The following is a 24,240-nucleotide window of genomic DNA, read 5'->3' on the forward strand; positions in this document are numbered from 1 at the left end:
AGATCCAAGTCCCTTAACAGATAAAGGATTTGCAAATCTTTTTCCCATTTCGCATGTTGTCTTTTCACTTTCTTGATGGTGTCCTTGACACACAAAAGTTTCAAATTTTGATAAGTCCATTTTATCTATTTTTTCTTTGTTGCTTGTGCTTTGAGTGTCATATCTAAGAAACTATTACCTAAGGTGGGCACGTGTCATTTCCCATGGCAACGTCATCTCTCCATCGTGAGCTCTATGACCACATTTTCACTAGAACTATCCATGGCCTCCTAGTTTTCTCCCATTTTAGTTCTCTTTTTTATGGCTTTTCCCACCATCCTGGAGAGCCTAACTCTCTTTCTATATATGACCTCTCCTTTGTTTAATCAAAAATCCCTACCCGTCCTCATTTCTAGCACAATTCCAAAATGAAGATTTACTAGCATAAAATTAAGTACATGAATCCCCAACAAATATCTGTTTAAAATCATTAGATCTAAACCAACTCAGACCCTAGATCTGGCTATAGTCATAGTAAAATTTCTGCAGGGAAAAAAAAAAAGTACATTTTTGGTAGAGAAAGAAGTCTTATTTAAATAAAAGCTCTATTAATGTACATTTGCATATCTACTTATTTAATGTGAATCCTGTTTAGAAATAATACAGCTGAGTAAACTATTTAGTGGCAAAGGAGCAATTCATGGCATACTTTTATGCTGGTAAACTCTTAAATGAAAAACCACAAAGTAAATGTTTAACCATTAAATATTCTAACCATATGAATAGTGAGAGAGCAAGATATTGGTTTTGATAAATAAGAGCAAAAGCAAAAGCTCAAAACAAACCCATTAATGTGTTATTTTCCACCACAGCAGCAGACTTATCTCCATCTCCACACGCAACCCGCTGAGTTTTTAATTGGGGAGACAGAGATGACGGCAGAGCATTCTGCCAGATTAAGAAGTTCAGCAGGTAGGAAGCTGTTACACAGTCATATGGTTTGGTGCTGGTGCTGAGCTCCAGTGCAGCCTGGAATAAGCCTTGCAGTTTCTCTGAATCCTAGAATAAAGCACAGACTCAGTTACTGTCATTGAAACATTAATTTGAAATAAAACATATTTAAAAACAGAGCTTGCCACAAAACTGTAACTCAGTATGAACATTAACTGTTGGAGTTTTCATTGTAATTATTGATGATTTTTATTGATCAGTCCTAGGGATGAGGGTCTTGAAAGCAATTTCAGTTAGGAAATTCAATACTGATAACTTTTTTTTTTTTTTACATTACCTCTTTCCTCAGCAAAAGTATACTTTTTCCTGTACAAATTCTGCTATGACCAAAGCCAGGTCATCTTCGTTATTTTTGTATAGACCAGACTGCTTTTGTATATCGAAGTTTGTTTTACTGGGCACTGTGTTCCTGCCCTTCTCCCCACCCCCTGCCCATACAGCTAGTTCAATGGAGAAAAATACAAATACATATAAAAACACAAATTCACCAGGCTGTTTCTGGCAAAGCTCCATGCGTATGTGTGAAAAATAAAGTGATAAGATCAACCTCAGAAATTCTGCATCAGAGCTCCCACACCCATGTTGCATTTAAACATCCACTCACATAGCCTGAATAAAAGATAGAACAGAGGACAGTTCACTGTAATATGCATTGAAAGGCACCAGACTGAGGACAGGACACATGGATCCTAGTCCCAACTCTATGCTTGACAAGCGGCACGTTCCCCACACTGGAACTCACAGTTTTGTGGCTCAATAATGTTGATTCTACTAGGATTATTCCCTAACTGCCTAATATAAGGTAAAAATCATTATAAACTTAAATTGAATTTGATCATAGGTACATTAACATTTAATAATGTCTTCCAATATCAAATAATAGATTAAAATATCAGTTTATTTCTACTCAATTTCTTTACCATTTGATACATTTAATTTTCTGTGACCTAAAAAACTGAAAGGCAGTGGCCAAAAGCTCAATAAGTAAATATTAGAAACAATCAAATTTCCTTGTCAATTGTATTTTTATAATAAACTTTTATGAGATTTTAAATAAACAAACAAATAAATGAACCAACTAAGCATAGAATCCATTTTTGGTAATTGACAGTTAAGTCTCTAAATTGCTTAACCAACCAATTTGTAAGAAACAAAATAGCCTCTGGAATCTAAACCAGCATCTTTGTTTCTTCATCTCAGGTCAACTAGAACATAAAAACCCTGGATATGTCGCTCCACAAAGAAGGGCAACAGACTAGGTGAGGAGTAAAGTCATATATTGGAAAGATACGCCACCAAAAATATGAATATACAGGTTCTTAAAGAGATTAGGCTGCCAGCCAAAAAACGTTTTCAAGTTAACTATATTAAAAAATTAATTCTTATATTACATAGGGTATACACAAAGAAAGACTCTGAAAATATATAATTAATATTTTAAAATCCTGAATGTCTATTCCTAGGACCACTTTACTAATACACAAGCCAGATTACATACATAACCACCAAAATCCTATAGCAAGCCATACGTGCTACTAAGTTTCCTGAATTCTACAGTTTGTGTCCATAAACCAAGCACATGTTTATCAAATTAGAGATACAGAGGCCCGCTAAGGGCCCGTCACAGCTCATGTAAGGACCAGGTCTTTCTTTCATATAGGGCCATAATATACCTTTCCGCACTCCAGACACTCTCAAAATACTTGCTAGAAACGAGGCATAGTTATGATATGAGGCTACAGTGTGATGAATGGTAAGAGGTAAGGGTTGCTGGAAGGGGAGATAGAGAAAGAGAAAGCATCTTCTTTAAAAACTCTTATAGGGGAGGATATAGCTCAAGAGGTAGAGTGCATGCTCAGCATGCACAAGGTCCCAAGTTCAATCCCCAGTACCTCTTCAAAAAAAAAAAAAATCTAAAAACTCTTATATGGTACAAAAGTAAGCATCTGCTCACCAGGGCACCTGAAAGACCACTGGGATAGGTAGACACTAGAGAGCAACTCTCAATTTAGACCCAAGTCAAGAGATGCTCTGAGATCTTGCAATGCTGTCTAGAAGCAGTGGAAACAGACAGCTTGGGCTCTCTGACATGTGCTCCCACAGAATCCCACTGCATCTACAAGCTGCCATGCCCTACACAGAGCCTAATAGCTGGAGCCCAGACCAGGGCTCAGTTGCCACCCCTGCAGGTTCACATGGCCTCCACACAGCTCCAACAGAGAGCCACAGCTAAACTCTAGAGCCAGTGACCCCAGAGCTGCTGGTGACCTCACTGCTCCACAATAAGCCTCAAGGGTAGAGCCGAGGGCTTAGGCAACGGGGTCCCCTGCAGACCCATCCCCATGCTGTGCCTTCACTCCTGAGCCCATCTTTGATATTCACCCCAAGGGGGAAAGTGCAAGGTGTCAGGAAGAGCACAGAGGCTGGGGATAGGGTAGAACACCCAGGGAGAGAACTGTTGTTAACCTCAAGTACTCTGAGTTTCAGTCTCAGTTTAGCTATTGCTTGTTGGTACGTCAGAAACATGTTCTCTACCTCCTTTACACTCAGCTTCCCACTCTACTAAACAGGGAGATCATCTCAAAAAAATCAAGTTACAGTAAGTGAAGTGTTTTGATCGAGTATTAACATGACCAAGGAAACTGGGGAGACCACAGTTGACTGAAATCTACCAATAATCTTGTAAACAATAAAACCTACTGCCTCCTACACCTCCCTTTTTATCAAAACAAAACAAAAAGCAAAACTCTTACAATACTGCCTTCTTCCCAATTACTTATCCCACCTTCTCTATATCACCACCTGCAACAGGAAAGGTATTAATGATAACCAAAACAGTCAGAAGATGTAAGAAGGCAGAAGTACAGAAGCCTGGACAATCCACAGATTGCTCTGCTACTGAGACAGAAAGTGTTCGTGCATACGCCACATTTACACTTGCATGAGATAAGTCCAGATACCTGAAATTGTACAACTGTTTTTGGTAACTTCATTAGAAGATCAAATGCTAAAATTTTCACTTCTTCAAAAGTGCCAGTTAAACATTCCATTAGTGTTTGGAAACGACCAACATCAATATCATGACTTAGCTGATACACTGTTTGGACATGACCTAAAAACAAAATAACAAAAAAAATTTTAAATGAATGGAAAAAAAAAAAGTAAAGTGAACAGAAGGAAATGGAAATCAACATTTTGAAATTGCCAGATTTATAGAAAATTCATATAAGAATTCACACTTCATGATTTACCCACAATAGCATAAAAATGTTCCCATTAATTTATTTACTAAAATGATAAAATAAGTATTAAAGTTCTCCAAATAGGAAATAAACATTTTTAAAAAATCTGTTAAAACTACTTCATCCTCTTTCAAAAGATTATATATTATAGAGAAGATACCTAAGTTATTTTTTAAACAAACAAATATAAACAAGTAAATTTAGAATTATATCTTTTTTAAAAATCTTCATAAGCCTTCTTGACCTACAGTTCAAAGTCCTACTATGTCTTAGGTGAACTGACACAGAACAATCAATACAATACACATTCTAATAGCATTCAATGGGTGTCAATGATATAGAAGGAATCTTTTGGCCATTCAGACAAAAAGTTCAATTCATCTACAAAGTGGAAAAAAATTAGTCTGGCTTCACTCTTCACCATAGCAACATGTAGTGCTAGGTGATAGTGGAGCAATGCTTACAAAATCCGCAGGGAAAAAAGGGGTGATGAGAAAATGTCTATCAAAATCCTATTCCAGTATGAAGTATAACAGCAATATTTTTGAATGTGTAAGAAATTAAGAATTACGTTTCCCCAAAAACTCTTCTCAAAGAAAGATGAATTTCAGCCAACCAAGACATGAACAGAAAAACTATCACTAAAGAATGATGGCAGTCACTGAATCCATTTAACTCTTTAAGATTAAGAGTAAACCAGAGGGAACAATCAGTTTCACAGCAAAATGTAAAGAACATTTAACATTCAACAAATCAACCAACTCCTGGTAATACCTGAAAACATTCCTAGGCTTAATTTGAGAAATGGTATTCGATATTAATCAGCATGTGAGTTTCTTATTTAATCTTAACTTACAAGTTAGCGCCACCCAGAGAAATTCCCAGGACAAGCAAATGAAGTTTTTGTCACTTCATTCACCCCTCTCCTCAAATCTGCTTCTTCTTTTCCAATTTGGATGCGTCTTATTTCTTTTTCTTACCTAATGGCGCTGGCTAAAATTTCTGGTACAATGGTGAATAGCAGCAGTGAAAATGAGTATCTGTGTCTTGTACCCCATCATAAGGGAGGGATTTCAGTCTTTCACCACTGAATATGGTGTTGGCTGTGGGCTTTTCATGAATGTCCTTTTTTATCATATTGAGGAAGCTCCCTTCTATTCCTAGTTTGCTAAATATTCATGTATCATAAAAGGGTATTGAATTTTGTAAATGCTTTTTCTGCATTGATTGAGATTAACATTTTACCCCCCTTCATTCTAATGTGGTGCATTACAGTCACTATTTTTTCTTATGTTGAAACACCCCTGTATTCCTGGGATAAATTCCACTTACTTAGTTTAAGTTTATAATATTTTTAATATGCTGCTGGATTTGATTTGCTAGCATTTTGCTGAGAATTTCTGCATCTATATTCATAAAAGATACTGGCTGTAGTTTTCTTCTCTTGTGGTACTTCTGTCTAGCTTTGGTATCAGAGTGATGCTGGCTTTGTAGAATGAGTTAGGAAGAGTTCATTCCTCTTCAATTTTTTTGAATTTTGAGAAGGATTGCGTTAATTCTTTAAATGTTTGGTAGAATGCACAAGGAAAGCCACCCCCATCCCTGTACTTTTCTTTGCTTGAGAGGCTTTTGATTACTGATTCCATCTCTTTATTTGTTATAAGTCTGTTCAAATTTTCCATTTCTCCTTGAGCCAGCAATCTGTATGTTTCTAAGAATTTGTTCATCTCATCCAGGTTAATTTATTGAAAATATATTATAATTGTTCACAGTATTATCCTATAATCCTTTTTATTTCTTTAAGGTCAGCAGAAACATCTACTTTTATTTCTGATTTTAGTTATTTGTGCCTTCTTTTTTTTTTCATTCTTGGTCAGTATAGCAAAAACTTTCTCAATTTCATTGATCTTTTAAAAAAAATAACTTTTGGTTTCATTGATTCTGTATTGTTTCTCTATTCTATTTCTTTTATCTCTGTTTTAATCTTTATTATTTCCTCCCTTCTGCAGCTTTGGGTTAAGTTTGTTCTTTTTCTAATTCCACGAGGCATAAAGTTAGGTTACTGATTTCAGAACTTTATTCTTTTTTAATGCAGGCATTCAGTCATAAATCTCCCTATGAGCACTGCTTTTACTTCATCCCATAAGTTTTGGTAAATTGTATTTTTGTTTTCATTCCTCTCAGAGTATTTTCTAATCTCCCTTGTGATTTCTTCTTTGATCCATTGGTTGTTTAAGAGCTCTGTTCAAATTGGAAGCCTTCTCTGACACTGCTGTATGAAACAGCTAGAACTCCCAACCTCCCAGGTACCCCTGAATTCCCCTGCCCTATTCTTCCTGAAATATTTTTGCATTCTACTAGTATATCCCCATCTGAAATTCTACACATTCCTTGTTAATTTACTGTCTGTCTCCCTTCACTAAAATCTAAGCTAAAAACGGGAAGCATTCTGTCTTGCACACTGCATATCCTTGACACTAAATAAATATTTGATGAACAAACCATTTTAGTCTAATTGTGGAAGCCCATTTTTCATCATGAATACTGTGACATCTCATTCCAAGTGAGAAAGATGCATGTGGGTTATTCTTCTTGAACTAGGACATACTTGACGAAAGGCAAAAACCATTATACTAATCCCAAATCACAGTCCTTCTATAAATAATATAAAAACCCACAATAATATCCTTGAGATAAAGATGAAGAATGAATTTTCATTACCCATCCTGTATTCCACAGTCATGCTTCTTCAGCCTCCTTTACAGTTAATGGGTACAGTACGGCTTTACTCTATTGGCATTACCACCTGGGTGAATTCATTTTCTGTGTGTGGATGCTGTAACAAATTGCCTTGAATTTGGTGGCGTAAAACTACAGAAATCTATTTTCTCACAGTTGTGGAAGCCAGAAGTCTGAAATCAAGGTGTCTGTAAGGCGATGCTCACTCTCGAGGCTCTAAGAGAGAATTCATTCCTCATCTCTTTCAGCTTCTGGTGGCTGGCATTCCCTGGCTTACAGCCATATCACTCTAATCTCTACCTCCAGCTTCACAATGACTTCTCCTTTTCTATTTGTCACATTTCCCTCTGTCTCTCTCTCATAACAACACTTGCATTTAGGCCTATCCATATAATCCAAGATAATCCCATTTTAAGGCCTTTAACTTAGCCATATCTTCAAAGATCTCTTTTCTAAGTAAGGTTCATATTCACAGGTTCTAAGATTTGGTGTGGGTATCTTTCAGAGGTCATTTTTCAGCCTATTACATTTACCTTAATCAGGTGATCAAATTTATCATCATGAATAACAGGACAGACCAATATCATGTATCTCCTGATAGCATGCCCTGAGAAAGTACACTACATCACCTGTGCAATAGTACTCCTGCCAAAAATGCATAACCTGAACCAAATCATGAGAAAATAATAAGACAAACCCAAACTGAGATACGTTCTTCCAAAATGTTAATGTCATGAAATATGAAACTTTCCAGATAGAAAAAGATTCAAGAGGCACAACAACAAAATGCAATGTGTGATCTTGGACTGGTTCCTGGATTGTGGGGAAAAGTTTTTTTTGCTATTAAAAAGCCATTTGTTAGTTAAACTGGAATAATTTGAATGTGGACTATATATTAGATAACAGCATTGTAGCAACATGAATTCCTGAATTTGATCATTGTATTATGGTTAGAAAATTAATGAGATAGTGAGGCAAAGCAAATATGGCAAAATAATAACAACTTACAAATCTAGGTAAAGGGTATATGTCTGAACTATTCTTGAAAATTCATTGTTAGTTTCAACTTTTTCAAAACAAAAACTTGAAAAAAATGGTTTTCTTCAAGTGAAGCAAACCTGTATTAACCGCAAATAACTGTCTCCCCGCCAAAAAATTATACTTTGTCTAAAAATTTAAATTTGAAAAAAAAACCCAACTATAGTGTAAAGCTCCCTTGCCTTCTGGCCATTCCCTCTAAAAGAGCAGGACATTTTTCTGTCTGTCCACAGTCAAGGAAGACTGAGCACAAACAAAAAAATCCACACTAAAACATATATACACTCATATACAAGCAGAAAAATCATTTCTTGTCAAAAAGGAAAATAATACAATTCAAAAGAGGGAAGTTAAATATTCATCCTCTTGAGTACCCCACAGAGTACCCCGGCTTACAGCCATATCACTCTAATCTCTAATCTCTTGGTGTGATCAAACCAGAATGCCTGGAAATGACATCCTTATATTGTCTTTCCGAAACCAGGTTGAGACTTATGAAACAGATAGCACACAAGGGAAACCACATTTTAACCACAAAGAGTCACTAAGGAATGTTATACATAAGGGAAACTATTAGTGTTTTAATTTTTTAAACATAAAGAACAGACTGGGCATCCTAAAACAGCAACACACGAATTAGGGGGTGAGGGCAGCAGCTCTTCTCATAGTAAGCATAATCCATGAAACTGTAGTTTTGGGTTGGCAAATAATGATCACTAAGAAGTTTCTCTCCCTTATGTCCCTTACTGACAAACTGAATTATGTCTACGTAAGAATTATATAGTGAGACTAACACCTCCCATAAGAATCTAAACAAAAGACAACAAACCTGAAACTCAAGGAAAACAAAATGTTGAAAAAGTATGTTTGGCAAGAAAACAAATACTTTCCCCAAACATTACTGAAAACTTACCTTCTGGTACAGGAAAAACATCAGCTACTGAGCCTAAAATGGTTAAAGCTGAAAATCTAGTTGGGTAGGAAGAGCCAGGAAATAATGCTTCAAAAAGACTGCTGCAAATGGATGACATGAAATTCTAAAAAAAAAAAAATTTACAGTAAGTATAATTGAGCTACCTCACAACAGGTTTTCGTCAAAGTATCACTCTAAAGAGTGGACTTGGTTTTTCTAATTAAGAGAGAAAAGATTTTTTAAAAAATACTACTTGTTCACTTTGCTTGACAATTCAGATTGGCACCTTTGACCATGAGTTCATAACTTTAATGAATCCTATCTCTGTAGAGTCAACAAGAAGTATGGAAGAAAATGAAAACATTAATTTTAAAAGCTATGTGAACCCCCATATTCACTGCAGTATTACTTACAATAGCCAAGATACAGAAACAATCTAAGTGTCCATGGATGGATAAACAGGTAAATAAATAAGTCAGACAGAGTAGGACAAATACTGTATGATCTCACTTCTATGCAGAATGAAAAAAAAAAATTAAAAAAACAAAAACAAGCTCATTAATACAGAGAACAGACTGGTGGTTACTGAGGGGTTGGGGAAGCTGGTGGTTGGCAAAACGGGTGAATAGAGTCAAGAAGTAGAAGTTTCCATTTATAAAATAAAGAGGTCATGGGATATAATGCACAGTATAGTGACTATAGTTAATAACATTGTATTGTATATTGAAAAGCTGTGAAGAAAAAACTTTTTGTAACTTTAGTGACAGATATTGACTAGAATGTATGGTAATCAGGTCCCAATACATACAAATATCAAATCACTGTGCTGTACACCTGAAACTAATATAATATGTCAATTACACCAAATTTTTTAAGTAAAAAAAGAAAAACCAAGGAATACAATTCTAGCTGTACTCCAAATCAGAAAAACTTTTTTTTTGGCAAAAACATGATCCTTCTGCCCTGACTTGTGTTAAAGCTGTATGAATATTGATTTCCTTCACCAGAAGCATTCAGGCAATTACCTTTTTGTTAAAGTACTACATTCATCTGGCCCAGATAAACTGTAAAATATTGAGGATAGCCCATTAATGTTATTCTGTATGAAACTTCAAGTTCAGCCCTGGTTCCACAACTCAAGTTACCACAACAGAAGTGTCAAAGCACCAGAAGGAGTATGTAAAACCCAGCTTGAAGGGAAAAAGCACAGAAACACTACTCACCAAGAGACTTCCATTTATTCCCCTTTAATGTTTATTCATAATTCTCTTAGGTTAAAAATCTGTGTGTCTAGAAATATACCACCTACCTTATATTGCTCTAAAGAAACAGAAGGGTGCTGTCTGGTTAACTCATTCTCTGGTTCATGTTTGGATTTACTTTGCTCCAGTTTATAAAGTACCTGCGAACTTTCCTGTATCCTACAAAACAACTTTGAGAAAAAGAAAAATGAAGCATATGTGAGCCACATTAACTTTAAACATCAGCTTGAAAGGCAAAGGAAGAACTTTCTAAATTCTTTAGACTAAAACTTCAGGCAAGGGGAACACTGGTTTTTAAACTCTTAATATTTACACAGTAATGCGTCTTTTTGACAGAAAATTAACATTTACATTTTTGAAATCAAAAAACCAAAATATTACTGCAAACCAGAAGACACAGTCATTAAACCACCATTCTCCCATTTCCCCTGGGTCAGCATGAACCTAAAGGTGATACACTCACTTCTATACTCTACCAACTCTTCACCCCAGAAACATGTGGTGGGATTAAATAGGTTGAATTATTCAAAAATGACTGTTTCTTGGGGCATTTATAAAAATATAAGGGCATTCTTCCTCCTCTTATCAAAGTTTTCTTAAATTACCTTACACCCTGAAAACTCCGGCGCTAGGGTTTTTTTCTTTCAAAAAAAAAAAAAAGAGCTTAAGGTGATTTATTACACCAAAATGAAAGGAATTTTCACTTTAGATTTTAATCCCAAATGTACACTTTATGGAATCATAGAACAAACAGTTCACAGAAGGGCCACGAAGAGCCGTGGGCGTCCAATCCCATGATCATTACTCCCCACACTCTGCCAAAACCTGGCCTCGTTTTAAAAAATGATTCCCAGAGCTAAGTTCACCGCTTTCCTACACTTTATGATGAGAAATTTTACCTTTTTAAGAAGAGAACAAATCTGCTGCCGCACTCCTGGAGACTGACTGTTAAGGTTGTATGTGATAAAGAACTGAATCCACTGCATTTCTTCTGTGGAAACAATTTCTGTGCTTCGATTACTTTCACAAAGCAAGCCCAATGTATCGATCCGTACCTAAAATATAGCAAGCAATAGAATGGTGCCTTTTCAATGAAATAAGCAAAACTTAAACCACTTGACATGTTTAATTACTTACACAGGCTACCAAAGGGGGAAAAAACCCAGTAAACCTCAGTTTACCCATATGTACCTCAGAAAGCTTCCCTAATCCCAAAGGTCCTTTGGTTATTTCCAACAAAATTATTCTACATAAATGTATAAATTGGGTATTTACAGAAGTCAAAAATCCTAAGATTCTTATTCCACAGTATGCTCAACTTCACTCTTTTCTTTTTCCTCAGTGACCACTTTGCACCAGGACCCCATCATCTCACCCTCCAATTACCATCATGCACATCTAACTGGCCTCCTGGTTTCTTTTTGCTCCCATCTGGCAACTCATCTGTTTCCATTCACGCCACTTCCTGGCTGAAGCAGAGTGTCTCTGGTCTCCACTTAACAACTGGATAAAATCTGTAGTCTTTAGTCAAGCATTGGAAATGTCCACAAAATGGACAAAATACTCCACTCCTACCAAACAAGGTCCTCAATCTCCCTTCAGCCCTTGTTTATTTGCATCCTTCCGTGCTAAGCAGGTGCCAGAGCTTCCTCCCCTTTGATCATATTTATCACTTTCCTAATCAACCACCACCTACACTCAGATCAATCTCTTCTTCTGAGCCTCCCAAGTTCTTACACATAAAGGTATACTCGTATTTTTATTGTCTTTTCAGAGTTTCCAGTTGTTTTATGGAGGTTTTCTTACTCCCTCATCTAAACTTTAAGTAGCCTGAGTGTCATGTCTACACTTTTCACTTTCTATGCATTCTTATGGAGCCCCTAAAACAGTGCTGGGCATAACATAGGGGCCTCCATATCACACTGCTAAATGAATAAATGAATCAGGGATCTACTGCATGTATGCATTCCCCATTATTTTGTTTACTTACTTGGCAGTGCTGATGAATTAAGCCTTGCTTTATTCTTTCACTGGACACAAGGTCCCTCCAGGCATCAGTTGCAGACTGAAGATGCCCATGAGCTCTAGCTGTTCGCAGACATGCCATCAGAGCTCCCAGAGCCCCTCTGCTATCATAAGACCCTAAGGATGAAAAAGATCACTCCTGTCTCAAAAGCACAATAACGAAGGCCACCACTGTGCTATTTAACAACTACCACATTTTCATGTTTGCAGTTAACATTTTATTTCAAGAAATAAAAATCATGTATTTTAGGCTAAATTCTAACATGAAATAGTACTCCTATTATAAAATCATTATTTCTAAGGATTTAATAGTTCATATGTCAGTAATTTCAGTAAGTACAATCCACTTATTGTTAACTTAAAAAAAATCATAATCTTTGGCTGATATTTTTATTGACAGTGAGAAAATAAATCAGGAAGTCAATCAGGAAAAAAATCAGGTGGAGAAATATTTAAAACAATAAAAATAACTAAAATGACTTACAGCTGAAAATAGGAAAAACAAAACACTTTAGTGACTAAAGACCATTATTTCTCTAAAAATAAACACAGAACCTCTCTGTATATTTTGAAATCACTGTTTCTTCTTAGTAAAGAAGATAAAAGGAGGATCACAAAGAACTTGATGCCTTCAGAGGCCAGATACCAGCCCTTACTAAGGGGACAGGGAGCTCTGACTCACAGACACCTTGATTTAAAAAGAAAGACTGCCTTACTTCAGAACAGATTCATGAACCCTCAACTTCAGATGGCTTCTCAAAAAAGCAAGAACGACTGTTGTTAAAAACGATAAACAATGGCTCATTTTTGTATACAAGAATCAAATTTTCCAGCTATCTCATGGTTATTCTCTGAAGGATTGAAAGTTTTTAACTTAAATTTTAGTTGGAAATATTCTTAAAATGTGATGTAAAGTATCATATTCCTGCTTTGTTAAGCAGAATGTAGTAATTTTAAGATTTACATGATGAGTCTGGATCATTATTTTATATGTTAATTACTAAATTATGCTTTAATGCAGTGATTCATTCAGGGTTACCGAGTTTCAATGGAATGTTTACACCTATTCTAAATGACCAGAGACAGCTGTTTCTTGAGGTGATGCTTCTAAATTTTTTTATCTCTTTCCCAGAGACAAATACTTGCTACTGCCAATTTGCCTGTCTTTAACCTTGCCTAAAACAATTTTTAATTACTGTTTCAATCACTTGAATAAGCAAATTATTTAAAACACACAAACTTTCGCTCCAGTTTGACAATTAAATAACAAATAAAAACTTGGTAAAATGAATTAAAACCTAGTAATAAAGGGAACCTCATAATGATAATTGGAATTAATCTTTAGCTTATAGAAACGCCTTCAGCCAAAAATCTCTGTTCGGCTAGGTACAGAAACATTTGTTTCAATCCAAAATCTCTATAATTAATATCCTCCCTCACTATTTATGGAAGTGGTAATGTTTAAATTTAAGTATGGTCAACATCTGCCTAGGTACCTATATTTAAGCATCCTAACTAGAAATTACAACAATAAAAATTCATCTTCTTACCAGTTTTAGCATCAGCAGAAGTCTGAAGAATCTTTACCATGTAGCTTAAGCTGTCAGGGTTGCAATTCAATAATTTTGGCAAGTAATAATCAATCACATAAGATTTTTGATCCAGATTTCCTTCACACAGTATAAAAAGTAGAGGAGAAACCCAAGTCTCATGCCACTTATCAATCCAAGTGTTGTCGACAGCCTGGGATTTCAAACAACTCTTATGGTTTTTAAACATAGTTTCCAAGAGGTCACTTGCATAAGGCACCAATGACTGATCCCCCATCACCTCTAAGATTTGCGATGGAACAGTTTTAGCTAATGCCAAAATATGTTCAATTCCTATGTACTCTACTAAACAACCAAGGCATGTGTACTTTCCTTTACTATGCCACTCCAATCGCAGAAGACTCTCAGTCAGTTCCAAAATGAAATGATCAGCGGCCAAATCTGACTTTTCTGGCTCTTCTATAGTGAGCTGGTGCATTTGGAGAATATTTCTGAATATGATTTTGGTCTGGTGTCTCAAAGCATCCAATGGATGTTCCCAGTGGGTATAGACATATTCCAAAAGTCTCCTAACTATGCTTGAATTCCCATTCAGACTGTCCTTTAGGCTTGGGGAACTTGATTCAAGGACATGTATGGCAGAATTAGTCCAACACACCAAAATTCTAGACAGAAACATTTCCAGAGTTGACTCCTTGATCCTGAAGAAAAATGAGCCATGTTATTATAAACTGACCAGTAAAAGTAATTTCATTTTATAATCATGTAGACTTTAAACATATAAAATATAAAGAATGATCAGAAATCGAATCATTATTAAATTTATAACAACACAAGAAAATACAACAAACAAAGCCAAAACAGATCTCAAATTTGTACATGAATCTTTCCACTTCATAAAAATTAACCCAAAAAAGAATACAAGGAAACTTTGGGGGGTGATGGAAATGTTCATTATTTTAATTGTGATGATGGTTTCCCAGGTGTTTTAAAATATACTGAGGGGCTAGGGCAGGAGAATATTAGAGAGAATGGGGTTTTTTAGGGGGTAATGAAAATATTCTAAAGTTAACTGTGGTGACAGTTGCCCAACCGTACAAACATACTAAAAAAAATTCAATTACATACTTTAAATAGGTGAATTGTATGGAAATATAAAGTATGTCTCAATAAAGCTGTTATAAAATAAACAATAAAGAAGTTTTTTGAAAAAGAATATAAAAGCAAATACATGTATGTTCATATATGACTGAAGAATTGTGTTGTACACCAGAAATTGACACACTGTAAACTGACTACACATCAATAAAAATATATACATACAAAAAAAGGAATTGTACATCATAAATGGATGAATTATATGGTATATGAATTATATCTCAATAAAGCTGTTTTTAAAAAGTAGTTTTAAATTACTTTGAAATATGCACAATTTACACCAAAAAACCCACAAAATACAATCCAATGGAGTTAGAAGACCTTGTTACAGCTCTGGCTTGGGTGCTTGTCCGAAATATACTGTTAGGTAAGCATTTACTTTCCTAAGCTTCACTCTACCCATTCAACAGATTAGATTTCCTATCCTATCTATCAGACGGGTGAGGATCACATCAAATTACCTACCTGAAGTTATTCATAAGCACTAAAGTATTATATGTATAGAAATTTTCATAGGCTTTTTGAAAATGCTTGCATTAGAGACTGAATGTTAAATTAATTTTGAAAATGGTCACTATAGGTTAACCTGCACCAATAATTTCTCTCTCCCATTATCCCACCTTCTCTTGTTCTACTTTCACATTTACTTCATTCCCTACACATATCTCCCCTTTAATTTAGGATTATCCTGACCACTTTCCATTGAATTTCTAAGTAAGCTGGCTTCGCTGCCATCTTTTAAATGTCTGACAAGCAAAACAAAATATGAGACAGCAGCATCAAAACTCACTGTGAACTCAAGGTGAACAAAACATGCACAGTATCCAAGAGCAGAGCCTCCCGACTGGGGCCCATCCTCCCATCCTGCCAGTCCAACATGGTGAGCGTCCCCTGACACAGGAATAAGAGAGCTGACTGGGAGACATCAGGACAGCAAAGGTCCCCACAGCAGTTCAAAAGCCACGCGGGGACGCTGGCACAGTCCACTGAACCGAGAAGCAAACTACTAATCTGGAAAAATACAATGAAGCTGATTACAGATAAGGCCTCTGAAAATTTCTAGAGATACTTCAAAATACAAATCCAAAATTCTCTTTTCCCTGAAACATCCTTGGAAAAATAACTGAATCTAAAGCTGAAAAAGCCACAAGTGTTAAAATTATTACTACATCAAAACAAAAAAAATTAAATCTAAGCACATGAACCGTTTTGCTGGTTTGAATGTTCTGGTAGAGCACAACACATCGCCACCTGCAGGTGGATGAGCTTATTAACTGATGTTTTGTTAGAGGTGATTTGAGAAATAAAAAAATTTAATTTTATCCAATGATAATTACTTTGTGTGATCTTGTACATATCTATTTGGCATAAAGTCATTTTGCTCTTAGTAGAGAACTAAAATAACTCCCTAGATAATACAGTAAGAAAAAAAAACTGCTAGTACTAAACAAAAGAATTGTGGCTCAAATTATTAATTTACACTTCCCATAGAGTCAAATTTACTGAACAATTGATTCCAGCATGATTCCTGTCTAAAGTACAATATTTGAGTTATTTTTAATAAAGACAACATACTTATCAAAAGTTATTACTGTATACATCTACACGTTAATCTCTGTACAATTTTTAATACTACAAATATCTTTTATGATACTGAGAGATGAAACTGAACAACACTAGAAATAAACAAAGATACACAACAAAAAATATTGATAATGATTACCTTTGTGAGATGGATTTATAGGTAAGTATTATTGTCTTCTCTCTGCTTTATCTATATTTTTGAAGCTGTCTCTTATAGTAAGAGAAAAAGGCCATCAGAAAGGTTCTGACTGTGCCAATAAAATTTTTTCTTAAATTCACTTCTTTAACAACATTTTTAAAACATGTGTCTAATTATCAATGAAGTATAATTCTTAAAAAGAGATGTACTTACCAAATCAGGAATCTTTTCAGGTGGATGAAACATAGTTTTAATAAAAAGAATAACAGCTAATCCAGATGTACTCTGAATTGTCTGTAAGAGGTCATCTATTTGGCAAAAAAGTAGAAAGTATGTATTAAAGGATGATGGATACTGTGGTGCAGCAGACAGAGCAGATGCTGTGGGGTCAGACAGTCCTGAGTGCAATTTCTAGCCTGACCACTTCCTGGGTGAACAGGCCTTGGGTACGTTATTTAACTTCCCAGGGACTCAGCTTTTCTGTAAAATGGGAAAAATGTAACACCTAACTGACACAGTTGTAAGGCTGAAATGAATAATGAACATAAAGGCTTTTATGGCTAGCACATTCTCAACAGATGTGATTTCTTCTTTTCTCCACTAACATCCACTCTCTCTCAGCATATCTATCAGCAAAACCACATGTCCCCTCCCCTCCACTGATGCCTCTGCATTCCAACCCCCACATGCATTACTTTTTCTTCAAGTGATTTCAGGGCATGTATAAAGAGCTTACATCAGTGCTAATCACAAACTTTGCTACTGTTGGCATGGTACCCAATGTAACCAAACCACCTTAGCTTATTATATTCTTCTGGTTTTCTCTTAGCCTCTGGTTTGTGAGAAAGTGTAGAAAATAATAGGTGAATTATTCAACTTGGGGTAAGAATTATGAACATCTACTAAAAATTTCCTACTAAATATCCATTTCTGCCCTTTATCCCTGTTAACAGAACTATGACTTTGACTGGGACATCCATATGCCCAGCCACAGGCAGGATACCTGCTTCCTCAATCTTCCTTGCAACTAAAAGTACCATATGAGGATTCAGGCCAATGGGAATGTAAGCAGTAATCCCTTGGCTATTTTTGTTCTTCCTGATTAAAGGTAAAGATGCAACTGGTCTTCCTTCCTGCTCTGAATGTAGACATGATGTCTGGAGTTACAGCAGTCATATAACAGCCATGAAACAACAAACATGGGGGTGAAAGCCGACAGCTGAAGATGGTAAAGCAGAAAGGCAGAGATGTTTAGCCCAGACTGCCTACAGTAGTCCTGGATCACCTGCCTCTGAATTTGTTATGTGGGGAGGCACATTTGCTTATATCCCTGAACTTCAGTTTTCTGTTACTTACAGCTAAACACTTTGATACATGAAGTTTAAAATCTTAGGGAAGAATAGCATTGATTAAGTGCTATCAACTTCTCAGAAAAGTGACTGCCTCACATTAACATGTCTTCTCTGTATTTCACCAGTTAAAGTTTTTTTTTTACATTAACAAATTCCTTTTATAAAAAGCAAATATCCTTTAAAAAGATGTCTACATTATGCCTTAATAAAAACTTTTCCTTTTTTTATTTTATTTGGTTATAATCAGTTTACAATGTTGTGTCAATTTCCAGTGTAGAGCACAATTTTTCAGTTATACATGAACATATATATATTCATTGTCACATTCTTTTTCACCGTGAGCTACCACAAGATCTTGTATATATTTCCCTGTGCTATACAGTATAATCTTGTTTATCTATTCTATATATACCTGTCAGTATCTACAAATTTCAAACTCCCAGTCTGTCCCTTCTCACCTCCTTTCCCCTGAAAACCTTTCCTTTTCACATGTATCTGAGATTCCAGGATTAAAAAAAAAAAGATTAAGAAAAGAAGTATTAATGAGATGATATAGTTAGAACTTCCACTAGTTTCCAGGGTTAAAAACATATCAAAAATGAGATACTATTTTTTTTCCCATTAGCCTAGGAAAACTAAATCAGTTACTGTTTTTTACAAACAAGGGCTCTGGACAGACCCCATTAATTTTTTTTTTAATTAAGTTAATATTCATATACAGATTACCATATAGAATAGGAGGTGAAAGGTGAAAAAGTAATATAACTTTTTATGTAGATATTTACATGTTAAGTATCACTTTGTTGTTAATCTTATTATAATATAAAACACAGATACAGAAAACCACCCAAAACAAATGTACAGCTTAATAATTATTAGAAGGTGAACACCTTTGTACCCACTGATGCAAGGCAAGAAACAAAACTTAGCCATCCAGCCCAGAAGGCTCACCCATGAACCTCATCCCAATCACAGGCCCCTCTCTCTAACCCCAAGTAAGCATTATCCTGACTTTCATAGTAATGACTTCCTTATTTTCAAAAAACAGCTTTATTAATCAAATGTGCATCCTAGACACTATAATTTAGTCTTGTCCATTTTTTTTAAATTGATATGTCTTTAATCTACAGGTGCCCTCCCTGTCTCTTTCTTTTTATTATAATTTTTGTTGAAGAACTCTGGCCTTTTAACCTGTAGTTTCCCACAATCCGGATGTTTGTTTACTCCTAGTGCAGTTCAACATGTTCTTCTGTCCTCTGTGATTCCTGCAAATTGGCAGGTGACCTACAGATGGATCAGTCTCAGGTTCAATCCCTATGGAAGACTCTTGGTGGTAAAAGCAAGACTGTAAGTGGTACACGTTGTCTGGCTGTCTCTGTAATGTCAGCGGTCATTGATGTTTAATGCCCACCTCAAATCACTGGGGCTTACCAAATGGTGATCCCTGATTCTATCACTTCGTTTTAACTTCTTAGTTGAAATACTTTTATAAAGACACTCTTCTCAGTAACTACTTGATTTCCCAGTGGTACAGTTCATATGGACAGAAGTGACATGAGACATAAGGAGAAATAATGACCAGCCCCACAATGACTGTCATTATCTGAACGTAATACTTGCTGCTAACGAGATATGCACGGATTACACTAAACTTTCCAGATCTTCCTGCCAAATGTGGGTTTTTCAAGAATTTTCTTTTGTTTTTTAAAGTCTGTGGCTTTTCAACACTAAGATTGTTAGGTTTTCTTCTTTGTATACAACATATACATGCACACATGCACAGGTATGTTTAGAAAAATCCTTCAACATTATCCCTCGATGAATTGGTGTTATTTGAAAGATAAAGCATGAAAACCTTATAATCCAGGAACTTTCTCCACTTTAAAGGGCTAGGGGAGGGGAAGTTTTACATCTCACTTTTAATTATCAAATATTTCATACCATTAGTATCAAAAACTGATTGACAATTATAATCATCATTTGTATGTTTTTACACTTACCATCAGTTAAAAACTTGGTAAAAATACTCAGCAATTCACACATACTTTGCCATGTGGGAGAACTCTTCAATCGACTCCTCTGGAAACCTGGTATTTTCTGTACCAACATCACTGAAACTCTAATGCCTACCAACAAGTCATTCATCAATTGCGTTTGAACAATGTGATTTCCAGCCAATTTTCTACAATGAAGAAAACATATTATTACAAAAGAAAACTCAAACAAAAATGTCACCATTTCTATTTCTCTCCAAAATAAAACACACTCCTCAATCAAAAGGCCAAAATTAGCTTTAGATTATAATCAATATTTATGCCTCTTAGGTCCATTCCCATAAACATTCCAGTTATGTAGACATTTATTGCAAACTTTCAACACTCTTAACTTACCTCAAAATTTCCCTTTTTCTCAGCCTCACTTCTTTTTAAAGTAAACATAACAAATCAAGAAAAAAAATGACACAATTTATAAATCTGAACACTCCCTATCCTGGATACTTTCTTCACCTGGCTCCCAAGATGCCAGGTTCTCCTAGGTTTTCTCCTGCTCCACTGTTGCCGCTCCTTCTCAGGCGCCTTGGCTAGTTCATCCTCTTCGCCCGGACCTCTTTCTATCAGAGCTCGCCACAACTCAGCCCTTAGTCCCCTTCTTCTGTCCATCTAATTCAGTCCCTCGATGCTAAGCTCATCTAGCTCATAAACTTTAAATTATAATCTCTACACTGACAATCCTTCAATTTTCATCTCTAGCCCAACCTCTCTTTCTAATTCCAGATTTGTATATGCAACTTCCTATTCAATATCTTCACTTGGATGTCGAAAAGACATCTCAAACAATGTGACCTTATCCACAACTCCAAACCAGCTCCACCTGCTAGGATCCCTAGCCTACAAAAACTTTGTAACCATCCTTGATTCCTCTCCCCACCATCCCATCTATAGGAAAATCCTATTGGTTCTACCCCCAAAATCTATCTAGAATCAAAACACCTCCACTGCTACTCCCAGCCTGAGCCACTCTCATCCCTCCTTTATGTTACTATTACTTCAGTAGCCTCCTAACTGGTCTTCCAGCTTCTATCCTTGTTCCTCTCAATTATCAACATAGCAGAACACAAGAGTAATGATATTAAAACAACAGTCAGGGAAAACAGTTTGGGGTTCCTCAAAAAGTTAAACATAGAATTACTACATGATACAGTAATTCTGCTCCTAAGTATATGCCCCGAAGAACTAAAAGTAGAGACTCAAACAGATACTTGTACGCCAGTGTTCATAGCAGTATTATTCACATTCGCCAAAAGGTAGAAACAGCCTACATGTCCATCAACAGATGAATGGATAAACAAAGTGTGGCTTATACTACAATGGAATATCATTCTGCCATTAAAACAGGACTGAAATTCTGATACATCCTACAACACAGGTTAACCTTTATAACACTGTAAGTAACATAAGCCAGGCACAAAAGGACAAATATTGAATTCCACTTATCTGAGGTATCTAGAAAATGCAAATTCAAAGAGACAGAAAGTGGAATAGAAGTTACCAGAGTTGTGGGAAGAGATAAAAAGACAGTGAATGTTCTTTTGGACACAGTGAATTTCAGGCACCTGTAAAACATCCAGGATGCCCAGGAGGCAACCACTATATGAGTCTACCACCAGGGAAGAGATCTAATTAGGAGTGATAAATCTGGGAATCCTAAGTACATAGATGGTAGCTGACACAAAGAAGTAGATGATATTAAGCACTGAGAACAAACAGAATGAAAAGGACAGAACTCACACTTAAGAGAGGAGCAGAGGAAGAAGAGCGTAAGAGGAGACAGAGAAGGAGCTCCAGGTAAGGCAGAAAGAGATCTTGGGTTAAAGACGGCACACAGATATACTTCTGTTCTCCCCCAGAACCTCCCTAAACCAATAGCCAAGGGATTTAAAACATAAAAAGACACAAATGATAAACAGACAATAAGACAACAATAACATTTTATAAGCAGATAGATGAGTGATAAACTAACTTAGCAAAATCAGGAAAGGTGAGTACTAAGCCAGAGAACAAGCCCAGAGCAATCTGATTTGCAGCCCCGAAAGGCTAAGAAATTTTTGGCACCAGGTACTCCTTGATGTGGTGGTAAATGTAGGGATGAAATCAGGAAGACTGGCTACAAGTCTGCTGAAGAAGAATAAGAACTCTGGATCATACCTCTAAGCCAGCAAACAACTGGTTTACCTCTAGAGAAGCTAAAACAGCAGGTGTCAGGACAGAAAGACAGCACACACATGGCAACAGTATCATACTGCAAACAGGAGAATGAGGTAAATAGATGTACAATGAATGCCAAATGCCAAGACTTCAGCCTTCTTCCTTCACTCAGCAACCAGATTAAGCCAATGGTTTGAAAGATTCTTCCATGGCGAATCCGCTACCACTGGGAAAAGACCTCAAGGGTTCCCATAAGAAAAAGCCCAGCTAGACTAGCCTACAATAAAACTTATAATCAACCCCTCCCATATGCATAGAGATTCAAATAAACTCTTGGTGCCCCATTCTTAAATGAGTGCTCAGCCAAGGATCACAACATCTGAGGAAAGTTTCTAGCAACAAATAGAGTGGACAAAGGCAGCAAACAGAAAAAAAGCCTGGAAGAAATAGAGATCATGTAAAGATAGGAAAACTTAAAACAAACAAAAAACACTGTCATTAATATCCTCAAAGAGATAAGAGAGGATACTTCATCTGTGAAATAAGAACAGGATGCTATGAAAAAGGAACACTCACGTGGAGGAAAGAGCTCTTCCCTTTCTCATTTATTCTCATAATTTATTTGATTTTTTAAAATTAAATATCAAACCTCTAAAAAATATATTTAAATAATTAGGTCTAATGTTAATGGAGAGGGATGGAAAGGAGCACATTCTGGAACCTTTTAAAAATTTCGTTTGTATAAAGACAATGCACAATTGCAAATGTGCACACACACATACACAAGCATGGAAACACAACACTTGCCTATTTTCTTCTGAGATTTCAATTAAACTCTTCCGCAGAAAATGAAGCACTGAAACAAAAAGAATATAATGAAAAATTTTAAACTGTGAACTTTAACTTCAGCCCAAGAAAATATTTTAAATCACTGCTACCTAAAATATCATAGTATAGAAGTAGAAATGTAAAAGAAAGGAGTATGATGTATGTACCTTAGTCATCTGTAGTACTCTACTCATTGCCAAGAAACTTAAAAGAACCAGTTCCAAAGTGATTTATACAAGCAGACACCTCTCAGAATAAAGTAAAATACTAGCACTTACCATTTTCAAGAAGATTATTAACACTTGTTCTACCTGTGGGGGGAAAAAACACTGTCGGGTAAGGAGCATCAAGACCAAACATCATTTAACACAATGATGTAATGACAGGTGTGAGTCAGAAAAAATACTAGAAAAGAGCTGGCTTACCTAAGTCAAAGTTTTCCATACAGGAAGATAGATTGTCAATAACTTTCCTATAAGAGTATAAATCAGTAGTATTCAATTCTTCCTGAAGACGAGAAGTAAAACTTTGTATAGCTTCACTTAGAAAAAATTCAGGTAGGCCATTCAGTGAGCTAGAAAAAGAATCAAATATTAAAAATCTGACAGCCTTATAGTACATAAAAGGATATGGAGGGAGGAATGGGTGGTGAAAGGGAGGGAGGGAAATAATACAAAGGAAAAAATATTGAACTACACCTTCAAAATACTGTCAGAAAATTATAACTTCATACCACTGTCATTGGAACTCCCTGGTCTGTCATCTCTCAGCTGATCTCTTGCTTCCATCTTGCCTCCCTCCCATCCCCCAGACTATCCTCAACAGAGCAGCCAGAGTGATAGTACTAAAACACCAGGTTATTCCTCTGCCTAAAATCATCCAACAATGTCCCTTTCAGTCTAAGAAGTAGCCAAAGGGCTTTCAATGACTTACAAGCCCCTACACATCTGGTCCCACCATTATTTCTCTGGTCTCATCTTGATCCTTGTTCATGCAGCTCTAGCTACACAGCCCTCTTCAGGTCCAACAACATGTCAAAGTCTTTGTTCTTATTATTTCCTCCATCTGGAACCCTCTTCCCTCAAATATACCCAATAATCATTTCTTCACCCCTTTTAGGTCTACCTCAAACGTTCCCTCTATCAATGACATTAAGATACCTGAGATAACTACTATATTTTAAACTACAACCTCACCCTACCCTTGATGCTCCCT

General features: G+C 36.0%; 1 protein-coding gene across 3 annotated transcripts in view; it reads right to left on the bottom strand.

The window, feature by feature from the left end:
• Positions 1-24,240, bottom strand: part of THADA (THADA armadillo repeat containing) — a 286,797-nt gene that overhangs the window by 255,038 nt on the left and 7,519 nt on the right. For all 3 annotated transcript variants that reach the window (XM_074378785.1, XM_074378786.1, XM_010967713.3), the window contains exons 5-17: positions 23,451-23,599; positions 23,304-23,336; positions 23,005-23,053; positions 19,993-20,174; positions 16,854-16,948; positions 15,708-15,928; positions 13,760-14,460; positions 12,175-12,326; positions 11,084-11,239; positions 10,232-10,354; positions 8,923-9,046; positions 3,951-4,102; positions 825-1,038 (exon numbers count right to left, since the gene is read on the bottom strand). In XM_074378785.1, coding sequence (XP_074234886.1) covers positions 825-1,038; positions 3,951-4,102; positions 8,923-9,046; positions 10,232-10,354; positions 11,084-11,239; positions 12,175-12,326; positions 13,760-14,460; positions 15,708-15,928; positions 16,854-16,948; positions 19,993-20,174; positions 23,005-23,053; positions 23,304-23,336; positions 23,451-23,599 — 2,351 coding nt within the window. The remainder of the gene's footprint in view (positions 1-824; positions 1,039-3,950; positions 4,103-8,922; positions 9,047-10,231; positions 10,355-11,083; positions 11,240-12,174; positions 12,327-13,759; positions 14,461-15,707; positions 15,929-16,853; positions 16,949-19,992; positions 20,175-23,004; positions 23,054-23,303; positions 23,337-23,450; positions 23,600-24,240) is intronic.

The sequence above is a fragment of the Camelus bactrianus genome, chromosome 15 (assembly GCF_048773025.1).
Source record: "Camelus bactrianus isolate YW-2024 breed Bactrian camel chromosome 15, ASM4877302v1, whole genome shotgun sequence".
NCBI classification, from domain to species: domain Eukaryota; kingdom Metazoa; phylum Chordata; class Mammalia; order Artiodactyla; family Camelidae; genus Camelus; species Camelus bactrianus.